Below are 17,280 nucleotides of genomic sequence, written 5' to 3'. Positions count from 1 at the left end.
ATTATGATGTTAGTTACAACTGGTACATTTTTAATTATACTGCATTAAATTCAGTCTTGGATGGCAGCAGAACTGTATTATTGAATACAATATAAAAGAAAACCAAGAACGACAAAAGTAAATTTGTAAAGCACAGAAAGGACAATTTAGAACTTCCTAAGAAACAAACACATATAGTCCATCCAGCAAGTATCTTTTCTTTCAGCATATATGGCAACTGCTCATAGCAAAGACTAATATAATTGGCTGGAGAGGTAGTACAGTGGATTAAGTTCTTGCTCTGCATGTGGCCTACTCAAGTTCAATCCCTGGCACTGTGTATGGTACCCAGCACAGCAAGGAATGATCCCTCAACACAGAGCCAGGAGTAATCCCCACACACAGCTGGGTGTGACCCCAGAACTGAGAGGAGAAATGTTATTTAGTAATACTTGGTGAGTACTTACTAGATACCAGAATCTTCGTGTGGTTCTCTGAGAATATTTGTTAGACATTTATTAAGCCCAGTTTATAGATATGGTTTAAATAATCTGTACAAAATGCTTAACCACTAGTAAATGGCAGAGCTACATTTTGAATGCAGGGCTATGACTCTGGCGACCAAGTCTTGAACTACCATAATAATCTATCAGAGATTTCTCTTTAAGATAGGTGGAGGCACTGAATCTTTAGGGAAAAGCTGGAGTTTAACTTGCATCTAGCTATGAGAATGACCAAGTCAAGTTTTAGAGTAAAGTCCAAACCTAGTCAAAGCAGAGAGATGTCCAATAATGAAAGAGAATCTATTAGTAAAAAAACACTATCACTCTTTTTTCCCTCGTTCTCTTACACTCATTCTGAGGGCTGTACTGTATATTTCTCTTTGGTAATAGTAAACTAAGTACCTACCTTAGTACTGCAGATAAGTAGGACACAACAGTCACAGTTCCTACTCAGAGATGATTTGAATTAAGTCAGAATTTAAATGGTAACAAGTTAGAATTTAAATGGTGGTATGTGTTGGGGAAGGCAGCAGAACTGGATAATGTAAAGTACTCACTGAAAATAGTAGGTTAACATGGGAAATCCTTCACTAGGACTCCAGATACTTATTTGCCTGAATTAGCTAAACAAATATGGCTGGAAGTTCTGACTAGAATATCAGTGTAGCACTGTAGCACTGTCGACCCGTTGTTCATTGATTTGCTTGAATGGGCACCAGTAATGTCTCCATTGTGAGACCTGTTGTTACTGTTTTTGGCATATCCAATATGCCCCGGGTAGCTTGCCAGGCTCTGTCGTGTGGGCAGGATACTCTCCATAGCTTGCCAGGCTCTCCAGGAGGGATGGAGGAATGAACCCGGGTCGGCTGTATGCAAGGCAAATGCCCTGTCCGCTGTGCTATCACTCCAATCCAGAATATCAGTGTAATAGAAAATGATTTAAAAAAAAGAATATTAATGAAACTAATGGCATGAGTTTTATTTTCAGAGGTACCCATAACTGACACTTAAAACAACGCCCACTTAAAAAAAATTAAAAATTAACAGTGTTTGCTCAGTTTTATGTTCTTAAAAGCACTGCTGCTTAATTGTTTCTTTGGGGACTTAATGCTTCACTTTTGGACATATGTCTTTGCTTATTACTTTCATTGGTATTATAGGAAGGTGAACCCCAACTCATTTACCTATAGTATTCCTACTTTTTCTGTCGCACAATCAGATACTGGGTTTTATGAAGTTGTTAGAAGTATATAATTAGTAAATTATTTTATCAGAAATTCTCAGTTGTAGTTTGTGTACACTGCTCTATTTTGATTGTATAAGTCATGATCAAGCAGAATACGCATGAGTCACATACTCAGTAGCACAAATTATGACTAGTTAAACTTGATACTGCTTATCTAGAAGATAGTAACATAAAAGCAGTTATACATGTATTGACTGCTAGACTGAAATGACATGTTAAGAATGTACATACATCATGAGTGTTTTTGCAGTGCAGGGAAGTTATGCATTTTATATTTTTCACTTATCATCCCTATTGAACATATTTGCTATATCAAAACAAAATGTGTAAAATGTATGTGAAGTAAATTCCACTTTGGACTTGCTAGAATCCCAACTTGGGGTGGCAATTCCTTTCTTTTACTTGAGGGGTTTCCTTCTCTGCTCCAACTTCCTTAAATAAGATATTTTACTTCCCAAAAATAAAGTATATGCGAAAAATGGAGTGTTATTAGTATGTCACTCCCATTTGTTTTTGCCAAGAAGAAATGTTTTATCTGATCGCCTATATAAAACGTTCATGTCTCTTCTTTTCCTATATAATGCAGAAAAGGAGAAAAAAAATAGCTTTCAAAAGATTCCAAGAACTCTGACTCTTTATTTTTTGTTTAACACTCAGTCATTTTCATCCTCAGTTATTTTAGAAGAGCCCTGAAAAAAGGCATGTTAAGTCATAAGGCCAATGCATACTCTACCTTTGTTGTTTGTAAATACATGGAGAATAAAGGGTTAATTAAAATCAATGTTAAGAATTTTCTGGGTTTTTAAACATTCAAAAGGACAAGATATACAGATATCTTACTCATCAGAAATTTTCTTAATTCAGGCTTAACTTTAGCTTAAATAAATGAGTTTTATTACAGTTTAGTAACTGTGTTATTTGATATTGTGGACTCTTTTCATCAGATTTCACTTGAATCAAGCAAGGTAACACCTGTGGGCTGGTTGACAAAAGCCTCTTTTGTTAAATGGACACCCGCAGGCCATGAGGCAATTACATTTGTTGCTTGTACTATAAAGGAGGCACTTAACTAGATCTCAATCAGTATAGCTGAGAACTAGAGGCTTGAAGCTTTTGTCCAACCCTGAGATTAGGTTTTATCTTAGCTCAGGAAGTAAACCTGTGACGTAGAAAAGAAAAACAAGAATGATTTAAGGTTCATTTAGAACTTTAAAATTTATCCTTAAAATTTGCTGTAATGAGACCAGGGGAAAATTCACATTTCAACAGAAGTAAAAAAAATGAGCTTCATTATAAACATACATTCCTAGAGTAGTCACAATGGTTGACATGGTAGACTTACTAAAGAATAAAAAGGAATAAAACTTGTGAAAATTTGGTTATAAGGGTATAATAAACAATAGAATTAAGGATTTCTAAAGATTATCATTTATAACACAATTTACTATAAATGTATAAAAGTAGGATACTACTTTAGGAAAACTGGTGTAAAAGTTTTAAATATATATTTTAGGGTATCATTTTATCTGTTAAGATTATTAATATAGAATTTATACTATTATCACTTTTGAGGTAAAATGCAGTACCACAGTAAGTGAAAGAAGTGAATTCATAATTGTATGCTGAATTTGGTAAACCTTTTCTAAAAGTTTTGATAGGGAAAGGAAAAAAATATTTAGGGAATACAAGGTGAAATGCCAAGGGCACATTTTCTTATATAAAAATTTTTTGATTCTCAACAAATTGTTTTTTTTTTTTGTATTGTTACGATGGATGCTGAAAACGTAATATTCTGTAAGGTAGAAGATTTGAATATTTTCTTTTGGCAACAATAGAATAACTGGTGCTGAACTAGCCTTCCTACTCCCCCCACACACACACAAAACTAGAAAATTGGAGAGAATATATGAAAGAACTGCTTTTAGATATTGTATAGCACATCCCTGAGAAGGGAAACAAGGCAAACCCTGAATGTGCTCAAACTTCTGCCTTAATGCAAGTTTCAGAAGATACAAGGAGGAAAATTCCAACATAGCCTGGTGGTCTTAAGGAAAGTTTAAGTGGTTGGTATTTATGAATCGAATTACTAGGGAGAACAGACCTTCAGAGAGATCTTCAGAAATCTGTATAGCAATTCTCTCATTTTGTTGAATCACCATGAGATAGACCATCACAAAACTATTCATGATTGGGTTTCAGTCATGTTCCAGCACCCATCCCTCAACCAGTGCACATTTCCCACCACCAATGTCCCTAGTTTCTGTTCACCACTCCCCTACGTTTCCAGGCCCCCACCTCTATGGCAGTCTCTCTCTCTCTCTCTCTCTCTCTCTCTCTCTCTCTCTCTCTCTCTTCCCCCCCATCCCCCCTCTGGAATCTCTCTCTCTCTCTCTCTCTCTCTCTCTCTCTCTCTCTCTCTTCCCCCCCCATCCCCCCTCTGGAATCTTTTGCCTCACAGAGGGTAACATAACCTTCAGTGTAAGATAGACCCAAACTAACAAGCTTCAAACCAAGACTTAACAGGAATAAACAGACCCACACCTAAATTAACTGCCTCCTGCAAGACTCACCTCCTCAACAGTTAACACTGTGGGAAAGATGAAAAAATAGATAATGGGAGCCTCTTGCAGAAGGAAATATCAAATAGATTCAGAAACAAGGATGAAAAGCAGCTAGGACCGGTGCTTTTAAACACAAGTCCTAGATATTTTCAAGGTTGTAGAGTAGCCCTGTCTGCACACTGATGGTGGGAAACCATTGTTAAGTGAGAACAGCTTTTTCTCTGGCAGGAAATTCTGCAGACAATGGTCTTTGAACCTGTGGTTCAAAACTACTGCTCTAAGGCTGGAGAGACAGTGCAAAGGTATAAGTGCTTGCTTTGCTTGTGGAAGGCCCAGGTCAGCCCCCTGAGCACTGAGGAGGGAGTAGTTGTCAAGTGCTACCAGGTGTGACCCCAACATTTCCTTCTCCCCTCATTAAAAATTGATGTAGAATGGGCTAATTTAAACTTTTCCCACTTTCTTGCTCTTTTTTGCTCAAAAACTATTTTACATAACCCTGGATTTATAGGTGTACAAAATAGGAATAAAAATCAAACATTTATTAATAATAAAGAATATCACTTAAAAATCATTTTAGAAAAATTATGCGATCCTAAGTGGGGTCACTTCGCACTAGGACTAGAGGATGAACATAATGAGAAAAGAGTCAGTAAGTATAAAAAGTCAAAATTCCAAGAACAGCAAAAAAAAAAACCAACATTGTGCAATCTTCAAATTACATTTCGAGCTACAAAGAAAAGACTAGTGAATTTGAAGACACAGGAATGGAAATTATGGGAAGTGAAGAGAGGCAAGTATCTATGGGGGGAGACTAGATGACCCCAGTAACCCATGGAAAATTCAGATACATATTAAATAGATTTTCATAAATACTATGGAAAGTTAGACCAATGGATGGAAAAGAAAGTGTTACTTTTATGTTCAGTTTAAAAAAAAAATCACACAGTGGATTTTCCTGAATTAATATAAATAAAGTCAAGCTGGGAAAAAAGCATTTCACAAATGCAAGGTACGTGGCCTTCCATGCAGCCTACCCAAGTTCAATCTCGAGCACTGCCAGGAGTAATCATTGAACAGAAAGCCAGGAGTAAACCCTGAGCACAGCTAGTATAGCCCAAAAGCCAAAAACCAAACCAAACTAAAAAGGCAAAAATGAAACCATTGTGTTTGGAGGAAAAGAGAAATGCAGTTAATCTAGAATTCTGTAGTGAAACTTACAAAAAATAAAAGTAAAATGAAAGATATTTTCAAATAACATAATAATGAGACTGGCATCCAAGTACAGTAGAGACAGGGCCAGGAATATTGCTCCATGGCTGGCAGCCTGCCTCATGAGCTGGGGGATAAAGCAGCTGGAATATAGAAGGGATCACTAAGTCAGTGGTGGTTGGAGGAATAGTTTGGGATGGGAGATATGTGATGAAAATATATAAAGGGCCAAATGTGAGGGCCCCTCAGTATCTATGGTGCAAACCATAATGCCCCAAAATAAAAAGTATGGGGGAAATTTCCATAGAGGCAGGGGAGGGAGGGATGTGATGGGGGGTGGGTATTGGGGGCACTGGTGGAAAATGTGTACCGGTAGAGGGATGAGTGTTCGATCATTATATGACTGAAACTCAAACATGAAAGTTTTGTAACTGTATCTCACAGATTCAACTTAAAAAAATGTAGTTTCAAACAAAAGTAGAATTTATTGACAGCAGTCCTATAAGAAATGCTAAAGGACGTTTCACAAAGTAGCAGATAAATATTTTAAAATCATGTTTTCTAAAATAAGAGGAAGATGTGAACAAAAAAGTACATACTACAAATTTTCTTTCACTGTGTATTATCTAATCTAAATACAGATCAAAATTTCAGGACATGTATTATAAATTTAGGATATATTTTCATGACTTGGGGATGAATAAAAAATGCATGAAACAATAGAAAGATGAATTGGACCTGGGCAGCATTAAAATAACTAATAAATTATCAAAAAGAAAATAATAATTATCAAAAATAAATTCAGGAGGCCGAGATATGATCCCGGGGGCCGCATGTGTGTGGCCTCTCCGAAGCTGCACGAGCATGATTCCAGAGGCCAGCTAAACTACTTTTGATACCACTAATGAGAGATACAAGCTTGCAGTGACCCAATTTCTGGAAGAAATTTCCCTGGACTTAGTTGCTAAAATACAGAAATCCAAAACCTCGTATCTCTTCACAGCAGGTCTGACTCTAGTGGGGAACTCCTAACGATAATAGTGAGTTTTTTGTTGAAATATTGAATGTAACCAAAGTAAAGAGAGTAAAGTGAAATTTATCAGTCACACAGATGGAGGTGGGGGGGTGGGGGTGGGGGGAATGGGAGGTTTACTGGGTTTTTTTTTTTGGTGGTGGAATATGTGCACTGGTGAAGGGATGGTTGTTTCAGCATTGTATAACTGAAACTTAAGCCTGAAAGCATTGTTATTTTCCACATGGTGACTCAATAAAAGAAATAAAAGAAAGAAAAAGAAAAAGAACAACTTAGGGAAACTTTGCCCAGGTAGTGAGAGTCCCGAGTTTGACTTCTGGTCTCTGTGGTCCCCTGGCAGGAAGAGACCCCCAATTACCAGACCATGAGTAACCCCCAGCACGCTGGGTCTGGGTCCCAAACCCAAAATAGAAGAAAAACTTTATGTGAGCCTTATAGATAAGGGGCTACAGAAAAGCTTTATGTGAGCCATATAGATGAGGGGCCACACGGTAGCTCCTCGGATATTCCAGGACTCATTCCCCACAGCCCGCTCACCCTCGAAACCCTGGCACCTTTGCAAGTTTTGGTTTGGTTTTGGGGCCACACCCGTCAATGCTCAGGGATTACTGCACTCAAGCCTTACTCCTAGTAGTAACCCCTGAGCACTGCCAAGTGTGGCCCAAAACAATACCCCAAATTTCCCAATAGGTTTTAAATGTTTAAAAATATGTCTTCCAAATAATATTATAATTATTAGTAAACAGTTCAGCAAAATAGATAGTATTGAATTATGCTTAATAAAATTGCATTACAATAATAATACTTAAAATTATGTTTTAAAATATCTGTCTTATCAAATTAGATGAAAGTTGTGTAGATGCCTACTAAGCTCAATGAGCAAAAACAGTAACAGAAAGCTCAGCTAGCACCTACTCTCTCAGTTTCCTCAGACAATGATTTTAGTAACGCTGTTGTGGGAATTTGCTGTAACAAGTAATGTAAAGTAGATTATTTTGTGTATGTTAAGGGGGCAGACTTATCCGATGACTGAAAAATTGGGGACATTGGTGGAGGGAAACTCACACTGGTGGTGGGATTGATATTGGAACACTGAATACTTGAAACAACTGTACTATGAACAGCTTTGCAAATAACGATGTTTAAATAAAGTTTTAAATATTAAAAACAAAAAATAAATTCAGGAGACTTGTGCTCTTTCTCTACTCATATCTAATGTGTATACATATACTAGAAGAAAATGACCAACCTGAAGGCTTTTGACAAATAATTTTGTTTATATTTATTTTAATTTATTTTCTTTTTGGGTCACGCCCGGCAATGCTCAGGAGTTATTCCTGGTTCTGCACTCAGGAATCACTTCTGATGGTGCTTGGGGGACCTATATGGGATGCTGGGGATCGAACCCGTCAGCCACATGCAAGGCAAACGCCCTCCCTGCTATGCTATCGCTCCGGCCCCATCGACAAATAATTTTTTATGATATATTCTAAAGTTGTATAATCTGATATAAAGTGCTTAGTTTTACATGCTTGTAAAATTTTTCTAAAATAGGTGAAAATTTGCAACTCAAGATTTAGTAGGACACTGAAAGTACCTTGTATACTACTCTGATGATGAATACATGTCATTATACTTTGTTTACACCCATAGGGTGTATCATACTGAGAGTGAACTAGAAGGTAACTGTGGACTTTGGGCAATGAGGATGTTTTCAAAGGGAATGACTATAACATTTTGGAGGATGTCAGTATCGGGGGGAAGGGTGCAGGGGGTGGGGGGGAAGGGAATAGTTGGGAAATATTTGAACTGTCCTTGAACCTATAACTACCCTAAAAGTAGTCTTTAAAAGAATTTCTGTCGTTGTTTTTTTTTTTGTTTTTTTTTAATGTGCCACATTTTAAAACCAACAGAAAGGGCCAAAGAGACAGTACAAGATTAAAGGCATTTATCTTGCACAATGCTGTTCTCAGTTTGGCTCCCAGCACCACATACGGTCTCCTGAGCATCCCGGGAGTGAGCCCTGAGCACCCAACCAGGAATAAACCCTAGCACTGCCAGGTGTTGTCCCAAGACCAAGAACAGAACAAAAATAAACTCAACAAAATATATTTCTTTATGTAAGGTTCTCAAGTAAAAATCTATCCAAAGAATAGTAAAAATAAATTTGTTTCCGGTACATTATTTTTGCTTATTCAGTAATCAACATTATTGTGTAAAAACACAAATAACTTTTGATATGTTATTTTTAGAGATTGATTAGATGCTAAAATTGCTATGGGGTAGATATTAATGGGCAAATGTTCCAAATGATGTTTTTTTTTTTTTCCTGAGCAATCTGCTATGTTCTAAACTTAAACTTAGTTATTTAGCAGAGAATCCATATGGACATATAGGAGCTGGGGTCTTCTATAGAGAAGGTCAGCATCATTAATTTTACAAGTGATGATTTTATAATAGGTCCTCCTAGTTCTTGATGGTCATTATTGAAGTATAATGCATTAAAGATGGTCTGCACAAAGGCATAACGGGGATCTTAATTAGAATTCTGACAAGCCCACTTGAATAAAATGATGAGATTATTTGTAATTGATGTCACAATCAATTACCATTTAGTTCATCATGAGCATTCTAATAGGTCTGGCCTTGGTACTGGCCCCAGGATATTGGTGAGTGGGTGGCTGCTCTGCTTATGTTGCTGTTGAGACAGGAGGGCCCATTTTAGTAGATTCCCAACAATCTATCTTGAAGTCTATTAAATTAATGACCCTGTCACAATGTTTTTATCTCTTATAACCTCAGTGGAGGTTGGGGGGAGGGTTAGGTGGGGGGAGGTTTGTGTAACAAATTGTTTGGGAACCATGTGGCAAGAAAGCAAAAGGTTGTTTAACAGGTTGAAATTTCAGTATTACGTGTAAATATTTTCTAAAAGTTATTTTATGAATAAAAATTTATTGTAAGTCATCCTTTTTATGAAAGAGCGTATGTAAGGACATTTCTTCCTGCCTCCAAAAGACATGCTTCCCCCCCACCTCTAATTCTAGGTGCCAAGAGGTCATGTATGGTTAGAAGGTGATAATCTACAAAATTCTACAGATTCAAGGTACTATGGACCTATTCCCTATGGATTAATAAGAGGACGGATCTTTTTTAAGGTATCATTTTCTACTTAAAAATATAGGTCTCTATGAATTAGGAAAAAATCTAGTTTCTTTCAAAATGAACTTTAACATCTTTGAGGTATTGGTGGGTTTAAAAATTTCAATGACTGTGTTTATGGACTTGTTAGCCAGCATAGCTATCAACATTAATTACATCTTACCTCAGTGGGCTGGATAATTGAGAATAATTATTTGCTTGAATACTATTAAGTACAAACTATTCTAGTTATGTCTTTCAATTGAATCTTATATACAGATTTGCTATCTAAAGCATTATTTTCATGTAGGAAGACTATTACTGAAGAGTAAGGAGAGAGACTACTACTATAGAGTAAGGAGAAGGTGCTTAATTATCTTGACACAGAAGGAAGAACGAATGAAGAATATGATTAAATAAGCATTACTTATATTCAATCACATTTTCATTCCACAGATTTGGCCTCTGAATGATTTTGGATTTCTACGTGACAGCCCTAATGGCCATCGATTTTCTGATGATTAGCGAGCATTTTTTGTATTATTATTATATCCTGTTCAAGTGAATTTATTATTGCCACAAAACCATGTACTAATAAACTATTTGCTATTCAGTTTTAGTTATTTTTGATTTTTTAATTTTTTTTATGGTATACCTCCCCCTTTCCCCCCACCTCCCCAGCCCCCCACCCCGCATGTGTAACTGGTAAATTTCACTTTCACTTTACTTTGATTACATTCAATATTTCAACAAAAAATTCACTATTATTGATTTGGAGTTTCTCCCCGCTAAAGTCGACCTGCTGAAAAGAAAGCATTTGGTAAATTGTTTTTCATTGCTGAGGATGAAGAGATATGAGGTCCCTGATACTTTTAAGTTTCAGTTTCATAGATAAAATGGGAGTAATCTACCTGAACATGCAAGACTCAAGTCAGAGTAGTACTTGAATCCTGACTACTACATTGAAAAGAAAACAGATTACATTTTTAAAACCTAATTCAACAAATTATTCAATAAAACAATGTTGCTAAATCATAAATCACATGCTCATCTTATTCACTTTGATGGTAAAGGAACTTCAGAAATTCCCTAAAAGATCCCTGGAAAGTTATTTAAGTGAGTTCTGACTTATACTGTACATAAATACTATATGAAAAATAAAAACTGTAATCTTTAAATATGTATTAATTTCATCATAAGAGGAATGCAACAGGTCCTTATGAATATAGGGATTAATATTCTCAGTACTCTGAAACAAAACATAATGTGCCAATTTCGAATTAATCTTCTTAATTGTCATTTTTTAAATCAATTAAAAGTGGAAGGAGGCAGTGTCCATGAGCTTACATTGTTCACTAAAACCCTATGTAGAAGTACAGAGTGAGGATTAGAGTCATCTTCTAATTCCAAAATTATTCTTTCTATATTTGTCACTTTGTCGTCTTTATTATTAATTGAAATAGTCCCATTACTATCCATATATGCCCTTTACTATGCAAGAACTAGGCACAGTATTACAGTTTGGTTTTATTAGACATAGGTGTACAGAAGGCCTGTAGCTTAGCACCTAAAAGAAAAATGACATTAGTAATTAATAATAAAGGAGACCAGAGAGATAATATAGTGGATAGGGAATTTGCCTTACATGTGGCTGACCTAATTTTAATCCCTGGCAACATACCCAGGTATGTTGAGTATGGCCAGAGGTGATTCCTGTGTGCAGACTCTGGAGTAAACCCCTCAGAGTGTGTCCCCCAAATAAAAAATATTAACAAAAAATATAAATATGACTCAGAAGAACATGCTTATTTGATTTATTTATTTTTTAAAAAATACATTATATCAAAGAGAAGAATAAATAGCTGGGAATTAACTATTTAATTCAGAGTTTTTTTTGAGGAAATTTGTAAAAATAAATTAACAGAAATAATGAACTTTTTATTCATTTGAGATGGGCCTATGTTTAGCAACCATTTTTTTCTCTGTAAAATAGCTGATAAAGAAGAGTCCTTCAAAAAAAAAAGAGTCCTTCCACACCCCCTTGCCCCACCCTAGTTTAATAATTTGCTTGAAATGGACTCTCTCTTACCATGTCTGAATTATTTTTAAAGGGTTCCATTTAGTGACAATTTCAGCTATAATGAAGTAATTCTATGTTAAGTGAACATGTATCACAAGAAATCAGGGTAGCAACTTCTGCTTCATCTTTGGAAATACTGTATGTTCCACCACATCGGCAACTCAGAGAGAAAGACTGATCATCTGCAAAGGAAAAAAAGTGTGTCAAACATTTTTGATTTTGTTAATACCTTTTTTAGAAATGTAGTTTATTCCACAGAAATTATAAAATTAAGAAGCTTTGTAAATATCAGATCTATTTAAATGAAAAATTTTCTTACATAGGGGCAGTGTTTCAAAACTTAGGGAGATGGATTTAAGTTGTAAATCAAAAGCAGAAATAGATGGAAATACATCAAACTAACAATCTTATGTACTGAGAATGAAATGAGTTCTAACATTAAAGTGCCCCACTGATTGGGATATGCAAATATCACACATCAGACTAGGCTAATATCAGATATATAAAGCATTCTCCAAACTCAACAATAAAAACAGCAAACAACCCCATCAAATATTGGAGAGAGAGGTTTTACCGAGATGGTACAGCCGTTCAGGCACTAGTCTTAGATGTGGCAGATCCCGGTTCAATCCCTGGTACTGCATCTGGTCCTCCAAGCACTGCCAGGAGGGACTCCTGAGCACATAAGCCAGGAGTTAGCCCTGAGCACCACCAAGTGTGTCCCATCTCCCCACTTCCCTCTTCCCCAAAGTTGAGAGCATATGATCAAATTCCTTAACAATGGCCAACAGGTGTAGGAAAATTTACTCGTCATTACTGATTATCAAGGAAATACTAATAAAAGTGACAATGAGGTATCATATCCCATCAGTGAGATGGGCCGTATCAAGGACCAGAAATAATAAATGCTGATGCGTTGTGGCAAAAAAGGGAACAGTTGTCAATAATAAGAAAATGAGTCAGAAAGCAAAAAAGATAAACACCGCATAATCTCACTCATATGTAAAGTATAAAGAAACAAAGCAAGAAATTACATAATCCCCAGTGAAGAAACCCTGAGATAGAGTCAATAGAACTGTGATCTGAGGATGGTCACAAGGAGGATCTTTGGAATAGTGGGGGAGGAATTCTGGTATCCTCATGGTTGGTGCGGTGCAGTGTGACAAGTATTAAACAATAATAGTACTGCTAAAACTACTGCATCACTATCACTGTGTCACTGTCATCCTGTTGCTCATTGATTTGCTCGAGCGGGCACCAGTAACACCTCCATTGTGAGACTTGTTACTGTTTTTGGCATATCGAATACGGCACGGGTAGCTTGCCAGGCTCTGCTGTGTGGCAAGATACTCTCGGTAGCTTGCTGGTCTCTCCGAGAGGGGTGGAGGAATCAAACCTGGGTCTGCTGCGTGCAAGGCAAATGCCCTCCCTGCTGTGCTATCACACCAGTTGGCTAAAACTACATATAATAAAATAAGAGGTCAGAAAAAAGAGCACAGAAGGTAGGGTATTTGCCATGCCTGAGGCTGACCTGGGTTTGATTCTAAACAGTTCTCCACAACTGCCAGGCACGATCCCTTAGCTCAAAGCTTTGAGTAAATCCTAAGCACTGCCAGGTATGGCCCCCAAACAAAAACAAAACAAAATAACAATTAATAAAGCTTTGAAAAACATATAATTGGGGATACAAAACAATGCTGGGAAATATGAAATTTATTTAAATTTTGTGTATAGGAAACCATAATTAACAGTAATGTAACAGAATTGAATCAATAAACTTTTGAAAATGAAATTTCTTTGATGTCTTATGTTGATTCTTATGTTTTACATTCTTCTCAATGATGCTAGTCTAAAATATTAGTTTAAAAAACAAAATCCAGAACAGAGCTATTTGTTTGCTAAGTCGCATACTTTTGCAGTTTATGCTGATTAAAAAAAAACTGCTATACTTCAGTATTTATCAACATCAACACTGACTATCTGTTCTGATCTCACACTATGTTAAGAATGCTGACTCAGACATACAAGCTCTCACAGTAGTAGTTTTAGATATATCGGGTATGTGTACATGATTTTGAGTCTGTGTGTGTCTGTGTGTTTGTGTGTGTGTGTGTATCTGCATGCACAAAGAGGCAATATGGTGTAACTTTTAGCCTGCTTGACATTATTAAATCTGTCATCTTGGGAAGCTGAAGTGGATATGTACACTCTGAGAGAATCTCTGACCTAGTGGTCATTCCATTCACTGAGAATTGACTAGAAAAGTGATTACTGACGACATTATTTTGCCTCTTCCCATTTGCCTCATCCTCATCCCAATAGATTTAAATGAACCAAATCTCAAAATACATGACTTAGTATAATCATGCATCTTCATTCAGCTCAAACTTCTTTTTCTTTTCCCTGTTTTGGGATCAAACCCAGTAGTGCTCTTAAGGAGCTTGAGTTTCTGGGAATGGAACCTAGAGCTTTCCTGAGTACAAAGCATGTTACTCCAGCTTATTAAGTGACCTCCCTGGCCCTCAGCCTTTTCTTTTTTCTTTAACACTGAGATCTCATTAATGCCAGTAAATCAGTGAAATATCAGAAAAAGAAGGAAAAAAAAAACGCAAAGTAAAAGAAGAAGAGCTCAAACTCTTATATTTCCAGATTTTCTTGGAAAATCTTGATTCTCTAGATTTTTTTGAAAAAACAGCCATTAAAAAGTTACTTTTTATGTACTTCTTTTAACAGAAAGGAAAACATGAATGCATTCAGCCAATCCTGCTTTTTATTTTTCAACACATGCCTTCTCCATTGGGAAAAAAAAAAGAATCTCAAAGCAAAATCTACTTTTAAAGTGAACTGTTTATGTTATCTAAAAATGTACATATTCTTATCAAAGGTTTTCTAAAGCTAAGTCTCCCTCTTGGCTTTTTTTTACCACTTCAGTGAACATGGAGAAACAATCTAAGGTGATTTGTGCTCAGTAAATGAGGTGGAGGCCACTACAGGCTACTGTGGAGTTGTCAGAAATGATTCCAGATATTAGCGTTCACTAACAGCTCACGTATTGTTACTTTTACTCTATCATAACTTCACAAACAGAAATTCTCCAAAATTATAATTTTAAGTACATTAAAATGAAAATACATAAAATGTCCAAGTTTACAGCAAACCAAAAGGGGAAAAGATGAACTCACTTTAGGTATGTCTCTTAAGGTAATAGCATATATGACATTTTATACTATCCTTGAATCAAGAGGTTGGCTTCATTTATCACAGGATTTGGTCTACTTTTTCCTATTCTACATTCACATCCTGAAGTAATTTGGAAACAGATATCTAAGGAACCTTTTTTTTTTTTTCACTTGCCCAGTTGATGCTTCCCTTTATTTAATAATCTGCCAACCATATTGTTTCCAATCACAAGGAATTATTCAAAACTGTAAAACTTACATGACTAACTTTTAAATCCTACAAGATTAATGCATGCCACTTTTGCTCAGCATTTTCTCATGTACAAGGATTTTCATTTGTACAATTACAAAATACCCTTAATTTAAATAAGCATCTAAGGACATTTTATACTTTTAAGATTTACTATAGCTGTTTTTAACTGATTCATTGATTGTAACTGGAATTATTCTACATCTTTCCTGTCAGTGTAGGGAATCCTAAGGACAAAAGATTTATGACAACATGATTTCATATTGTACCTTTCAATATGTTGCCATTTTCACATATAGCAGAAAACTTGTGCATTTTTTCCTCGGAAAGATGCTTGAAGCAACAACCCATACTTTTTTATGTGTGTTGTGAGGGCGAGGGATGGGGGTTGTCCCATTGAGCTCAGGGCTTACTCCAGACTCTGTGCTCAAGGCACTCCTGGAGGGCTGGAGGACTGTGTAGGATGCTGGGGATCAAACCTAGCGTGACTATGGAAGGCAAATGTCCTACTGGTTATTCTCTCACTCCGGCCCAGCAGTCTATATTCTTGTTTTTTTTTTTCCCCCAGTTTTTGTTTTGGCACCGTGATTTATTGTACTGTTACAAATCCAGACAACAATGTTCAACATTACATCCACCACCATTGTTGGCATCCCTCCACCTCCTTCACCCTGATTCCTTTGGCAAATTCAGTTCTGTAGTCCAACTCTCAGATTCTGTTTGGCCAACTGTTATTCCTTATCATGTTTCTTTATATTCCACTGTAAAAGATCATTCTGTATTTGTCCCTCTCCACTTGACTGATATAACTTAGCATGATAACCCCTTGTGCATCCATGAGCAATGCATATTCTAAAGTTTTTTAAAAAATTACTATTTTTTTTTAAAGGTTACTGAGGAGGGTAGTGATAGTGGTAGTACCATTTATCATTGGGCTACACTAGCACGTGACAGGGACAAATGGAAACATTACTGGCACCTGCTCGAGCAAATTGAAGATCAACAGGAAGACAAGTGATACAAGTGATAGGAGGATTTATAAAAGCCAATTTTTAAACTTTTCACTTATCAGGAATCACTCATAAATTAGTCAAGCAAACTTGTCAAGAGGTGACATAGACACAAGTACTGATTGGCAAAATGGTAACAGATTTATCTACCTATCTACATTAAGCTGATTCTATCTCCCTGGAAAATGTTTTATTCTGTTCCATTCATGAATTAAAAGTAAAAACCTATTGTCACTTGTGCATCCTATTTTCACAGCAGTAGGTCTTTATGTTTTCTTGGATGAAGTTATCACCACCACTGGGATTTCCAGTCAAATAAGCCTCAGGTTTTCCAATAAATTACTGCACATAAGAATTCTCTAGGATTAAATTTGGTAGTTTAGAAGCTGAGTGGTCTATGGGCATGATTTCCCCCTTCCGAGTCAATTTAGCTCAGGTGAGAATTTGCAACTTAAAAATACCGCAGTAAATTTGGTTTTAGGACAAATGGATTTCTTTCTTTTCTTTTTTTTTTTTTAATTTATTTTTTATTATTGAATCACCGTGAGAACAGTTACAAAGCTTTCAGGTTTAAGTCTCAGTCATACAGTGATCAAACACCCATCCATTCACCAGTGCACATGTTCCACCACCAAGAACCCCAGTATACTCCCCATCCCACCCCCCACCCTGCCTGTGTGGTAGATGATTTTCACTTTACTCTCTCTTTACTTTGATGACATTCAATGTTTCAACAGAAAACTCACTATTATTATTTGGAATTTTCCCCAAACAATCAGACATGCCGAAAAGGCAACATTTGATCATTTGTTTTCTATTGCTGATACTGAAGAGCATATGAGGTCACGCCACCACACGGTTTTGGATTTCTGGTATCTTAGTAATTAAGTCCAGAGAAATTTCTGCCAGAAGCTGCTGGGTTATGAAATTGGTTTGTGTGGCACCGGGATCATGGCCGTTCCAGAACAGAGGAGCTGTTCGTTGGCGGCCACTTGGGGTCTCAAGAATGGATTTCTTAAGACCTACCTGTCTACACTACTGAAACCTCACTAGTAATTTTTTACAAGATTATTCAGGGAATCTTTATCTTGG

The 17,280-nt window shown here is 36.4% G+C and overlaps 2 protein-coding genes across 4 annotated transcripts in view; one reads left to right on the top strand and one right to left on the bottom strand.

Annotated features, from left to right (window-relative positions):
* IMMP1L (inner mitochondrial membrane peptidase subunit 1) overlaps positions 1-10,288 on the top strand; it is a 76,517-nt gene extending 66,229 nt beyond the window's left edge. For both annotated transcript variants that reach the window (XM_055142559.1, XM_055142560.1), the window contains exons 6-7: positions 9,576-9,686; positions 10,126-10,288. In XM_055142559.1, the coding sequence (XP_054998534.1) occupies positions 9,576-9,686; positions 10,126-10,194 (180 nt within the window). In that variant the 3' untranslated portion in view covers positions 10,195-10,288. The remainder of the gene's footprint in view (positions 1-9,575; positions 9,687-10,125) is intronic.
* Positions 10,289-11,467: 1,179 nt separating this feature from the next.
* DNAJC24 (DnaJ heat shock protein family (Hsp40) member C24) overlaps positions 11,468-17,280 on the bottom strand; it is a 42,860-nt gene continuing 37,047 nt past the window's right edge. The window contains exons 5-6 of one of the 2 annotated variants that reach the window (XR_008630724.1): positions 12,324-12,424; positions 11,793-11,931 (exon numbers count right to left, since the gene is read on the bottom strand). Coding sequence is in view for 1 of the 2 variants with exons in the window: in XM_055142561.1 (XP_054998536.1) it covers positions 11,801-11,931 (131 nt within the window). In the remaining variant the exon portion in view is untranslated. Of the gene's footprint in view, positions 11,932-12,323; positions 12,425-17,280 lie in introns of both variants that reach the window. The other variant, XM_055142561.1, reaches the window with a different exon arrangement.

This window comes from Sorex araneus, chromosome 6 (assembly GCF_027595985.1).
Source record: "Sorex araneus isolate mSorAra2 chromosome 6, mSorAra2.pri, whole genome shotgun sequence".
NCBI classification, from domain to species: domain Eukaryota; kingdom Metazoa; phylum Chordata; class Mammalia; order Eulipotyphla; family Soricidae; genus Sorex; species Sorex araneus.
Note: the sequence above shows the minus strand (reverse complement) of the source record. Positions and strands in the feature narration are given on the sequence as shown.